Source organism: Protobothrops mucrosquamatus, unplaced genomic scaffold (assembly GCF_001527695.2).
Source record: "Protobothrops mucrosquamatus isolate PMUCROS unplaced genomic scaffold, P.Mucros_1.0 scaffold2302, whole genome shotgun sequence".
Lineage (NCBI taxonomy): Eukaryota > Metazoa > Chordata > Lepidosauria > Squamata > Viperidae > Protobothrops > Protobothrops mucrosquamatus.
In genome coordinates this window covers 108194-113132 of record NW_015388388.1, presented here as the reverse complement: position 1 = coordinate 113132, position 4939 = coordinate 108194, and the positions used below count along the sequence as shown (strand labels likewise).

Sequence of the window (4939 nt, the reverse complement as noted above, 5' to 3'; positions counted from 1 at the left end):
GGAGGATTTCCTACGTGAATTAGGATGGACGGGATCCTTACTTTTATCAAAAGGGATAAAAAGCCACTGGCAAGAGATTAAGGCGGTGTTTCTCAAACTCGGCAACTTTAAGATATGTGGACTTCAACTCCCAGAATTCCTCAATCAGCACTCAGATATCTTAGAACAGTGTTTCTCAACCTTGACAATTTTAAGGCATGTGGACTTCAACTCCCAGAATTCCACAGTCAGCAATGCTGGCTGTGGAATTCTGGGAGTTGAAGTCCACATGCCTTAAAATTGTCAAGGTTGAGAAACACTGTCTTAGAAGTTTCTGAGGTTGAGAAGCACTGAATTTAGGCACGGTTGAAACTGGACACGGCAAACACTTTTATGATCTTTGCCTCGACTTGCAACAGTTCATTTAGTGACCATTTGAAGTTACAACAGCGCTGTAAAAAGGGACTTGTGACCGATTTTCATACTGAGGACGGTTGCAGCATCCCCATAATCATGTGATCAAAATTCAGAAGCTGGGCAACGTATATATATGACAGTTGCATGTCCCAGTTTCATGTGATCCCCTTTTACAACCTTCTGACAGACAAAGTCAAAGGGGGGGAGCCAGATTCACAACAGCTGGGTTACTACCTTAACAACTTCAGTGGAAAATGGGCCAAAATTCACAACTGTTTCGCTTAGCAACAGAAATCTGGGGTTCAATTGTCCTAAGTCGAGGACTGCCTGTACGAGGCTTCTCCAACACCATGAAATCCTTGTTCAACTGTTTATTTATTGTTTTATCCCTGGATCTAAAAATCCCTTTTTCCTTATAGAACCGCATGGAGGAGAGCAAAGCCCTTTTCCGGACCATCATCACCTACCCCTGGTTCCAGAACTCCTCTGTCATCCTCTTTCTCAATAAGAAAGATCTCTTGGAAGACAAGATCATGTACTCTCACCTGGTGGATTATTTTCCAGAGTTTGATGGTAAGAAGTGAACTTTTCGGGAATTAAAAATAGGGGATCCGTCCTGCTAACTTGTGAGGCCACGTCCCGTTCGGTTTTTGTTTTGTTTTTTTTGCGGCCGGGGGATTAAAAAGCTGCAGTGCACCCAACATCTCCAACACTGGAAGTTTTTAAGAAGAGACTGGACAGCCACTTGTCTGAAATGGTATAGGGTTTCCTGCCTGAGCAGGGGGTTGGACTCGATGACCTCCAAGGTCCCTTCCAACTATTATTATTATTATTATGGATCATCGCACAGTCAGCCAGATGTTCAGACTGGATTTGGCATTTTTGCCTACCAATCGAGTCCTTACCAAGGACCTGGGATAGGCAGATGTGGATGTTTGATGGTATTACAGATATCGTCGCAGGATGGAAGCGGTTCCTAGTAAGGTCGCCTTTTGCAATTGACTAATGGCGAATTTGTCAATGCCGATGATGGTGTTCCAGTGGTGCTCCAGTTGTTTTGGGATTGCACCCAAGGCACCTATGACTATTGGTACTACCCTTGCTTGCTTTTGCCACAGTCTTTCTATTTCTATTTGTAGGTCTTTGTATTTTGTCATTTTCTCCAGTTCTTTCTTGTCTAGTCTGATTATTATTATTATCATTATCGTTATCATCTGCACCATATTTTGGATCGGTGCAGTGTTTTTCCTGCAGAAAGACGGGGGTCTGCACAGGGCAGCTTCAGCAAGGTGGGAGAAGCACCTCTCTGCTTCAAACCTTTACATTAGCCTGATAATTCGTTGAAGTGGATCCAAATCTGATGCGGTAAAATCTACTTCACCTGAGCGTTCCCTCTTCCCTAGTCCGCTGAGGAAGGAGGCAGAGTCCCAGGAAATACAGCTATCCCAAGGGTGCTTTTTTCGTGAGACAACTGGACTTTCTTGGTTTTTCTTTGAAGACGTTTCACTTCTCATCCAAGAAGCTTCTTCAGTTCTGACGGGATGGTGGGGAAGGGAAGGATTTATACTCCTTGCAGACAGCTGGTCATTTGCCTTCTTTTGGAGAGTCCTCGAGGCCACCTGGAGGTTTGACCCTGACATACAAATAAACCTCCAGGTGGCCTCAAGGACTCTCCAAAAGAAGGCAAATGACCAGCTGTCTGCAAGGAGTATAAATCCTTCCCTTCCCCACCATCCAGTCAGAGCTGAAGAAGCTTCCTGGATGAGAAGCGAAACGTCTTCAAAGCAAAACAAGAAAGTCCAGTTGCCTCATGAAAAGCACCTTTGGGACAACCAGGACCTGGATGACTGAGAATCTCCATAGGCATTTGGCTGACATCTGTATATTTTTGACCCTTTCCTCCCAACTCTGGAAGCTGGCATTTAGGTTGGACAGGCAGGAAGCAACTTGACCTCTAATAACAGGGCAAAATTTTTACAAACGGTGAAATTAGGTTACGGGTCAGAGGTACTTCTGACTTGTGGATGTTGCTCCCCCCATTTCTAGTAAAGGACAGACGTTTTGCTTGTCTCCCTAGATCAGGGCTTTTCAACCTTTTTACCCATTGTACCACTTTTAGGATATGGCAGTATCCGAGTACCACCAGTCGCCTAGCAAGATGTCAAAAAATTGATGCCCCCCCAAAAAAGTGATAAAGTACAGGTAGTCCTCGACTTACAACAGTTCGCTTAGTGACTCTTCGAAGTTACAATGGCATTGAAAAAAGTGCCCCCCCCAAGGCACAGCCGAGCAAGACACCTGCCTGCCCACCCGGCGGCGCTCTTCCTCCTGTCCGAGGTTTTCATTGTTGTGAGCATTTCTGTTGAGGATTGGCAGCGGGGGTGGGGTGGGGGTGTTTGGTTTCTATTCCCCCCCCATCTGCTGGGTGGTTGCAGCAGGTTTTGGTCACTTCACATGACCCTGGGACACTGTGACCGTCATAAATATGAATCAGTTGCCAAGCATCTGGATGTAAATCACAAGACCCTGGAGATGCTGCAACATTCCAGCTGATTGGCGCTTCTTCTGGGCTCAGCGGAAGCGTCAGGATCAGCGCTGAGCTCCAGCTGGAGCCTGGCGCTGATCCTGGCGCTTCCACTGAGCTCTGACAGTCCTGAAGAAGTGCCGATCAGCTGGAAAGCGGCACTGATCCTGGCGCTTCCGCTGAGCCCTGACAGCCCTGCAGCTCCAGCCGTCTCTCGCTCAGGCTTGTGCGGTGCTGCCACCGGTTCAGCTCATTCCCCTCCCCCGCTACCACTTTTCTAGGATGGCCGCGTACCACCTGCCAGGTGCCAAGGTACCACAGGTGGCACCCGTACCACTGGTTGAAAAGCCCTGCCCTAGAGGATACAATGATATTTGGGAAGAGTGAGAACGAGATCCATCGCATTGGAGAACGGCTGCTCTTGATCAGAGGGGCTTCCAGCCAGATAGTCTTCTGCTGCTGAGGATCTCCTTATGATAACCGTGCTTCTTTTCCCGTTCTGTCTCCAGGCCCCCAGAGAGATGCGCAAGCAGCCCGGGAATTCATCCTCAAAATGTTTGTGGATCTCAACCCCGACAGCGATAAAATTATCTACTCTCACTTCACCTGTGCCACAGATACGGAAAACATCCGGTTCGTCTTTGCCGCCGTCAAGGACACCATCCTGCAACTCAACTTGAAGGAATACAACCTAGTCTGACCTTGAATTTAAATCTGTCCTCTTCTCCCACCCTCCCACCTGCCCCTCCCTCAGTCTCCTTGGGGGAGACCTTTTGTCCTGAAGAAAAGTAAGACAAACAGATCCCGTGAATTTAAACCAACAGGAAAACAAATCTTGATTATTATTTTTTTTTAAAAAAATGATGTAATGATTGCAAATTGTCTGATCTGTGGAGTGGCAAAAGTTTTTTTGTTTGTTTGGTTTTTTTTTTCTTGTTCTTTTTTAAGCACACCGTTACCTTCGGTCTCGTGTCTGCCCCACAGAATAGCTGATTTTTTTTTTTAAATTGCTTTTATTTCACAGTATAAAAACAGCGAGGGACACGTTTCACTCTTTCTCTCTCTCTGTCTCTCTGGCACCTTGTTAATTTCCTACTTTGTTGCCAGCAGTCAGCGCAGTTTCCTCTCACACGTTGTACAGTTGCATTTAGTACATTCTTTTTCCTGTCTGATCTGGCGATACAAACGTATCCCAGACTTATCAAGCCAAAACAATGAGCTTATCCAGCTGTGGGAGTATGAAATGCAGCTAGGACCTTCAGCTTGTGCCATATAATGCCTCTGGTGTAACTCCTGCCCCCTCCCCCCCAATACATCTTGACTGTAAGGATATGTGCGAAAAGGGTTTATCTAGATGACACCGTAAGAGAAAAAACCCAGTTTATTTTGCGGTAGCGCAAAACAAGCGGTCCTTCGGTCCGCGGGTTTCTTTGTTCCGTTTTTACTCTGGCTTTTGTGTTCTTCCCCTCTCCCAATTACGAAAGTTCTATTGAGACTGTGATTTATTATTTTTTTTTAAATTATTGTTCTACACATAGTTTGCTACCTGTGCTATACTTTTTTTTTTTTTGTCCGTTGACTACCAACCAAGCAATAGCTACTATCAAGCCTGAGGGAAGTGCCTGATTGCGGGTTTTTTTCCCCCCTTTTCTTTTGTTTCATTATCTTTTTTTGTTTTTGTTTTTTGTTTTCTAATTTAGCATTTAAGGAAAGAAAAAAAAAAAAAAAGAAGAAGAAAGTAAACTTGCTTCTCACCCAACGTGAGGGGGGGAAAAAAATCCCTTTGGCGAAATCCGAAATCTCCACCAGATTTTTGGGGTTTGGAAGGAAGATTTGAGATTTTTTTTTTTACTCGTTACCTTGGATCTTTTGTGCATGTGCGTGCGTGCGTGCGTGTGCGTGTGTGTGTTTTGCAAAAAATCGCCCTTGCTGACCCAGTGTTTTGGGTGGGGTTAGGGTTAAGATGGCGTCAGCATTCTGAATCAAGCCGAAGCAGCCCTTTTTGCCTTTTTAGTCCTA

At 45.5% G+C, this 4939-nt stretch overlaps 1 protein-coding gene across 1 annotated transcript in view; it reads left to right on the top strand.

Annotated features, from left to right (window-relative positions):
* The window catches only part of GNA11 (G protein subunit alpha 11), a 28809-nt gene extending 24244 nt beyond the window's left edge, over window positions 1-4565 (top strand). The window contains exons 6-7 of the mRNA XM_015824642.1: window positions 816-969; window positions 3430-4565. Of these exons, the coding sequence (XP_015680128.1) occupies window positions 816-969; window positions 3430-3620 (345 nt within the window). The 3' untranslated portion in view covers window positions 3621-4565. The remainder of the gene's footprint in view (window positions 1-815; window positions 970-3429) is intronic.
* The last annotated feature ends 374 nt before the right edge of the window (window positions 4566-4939 follow it).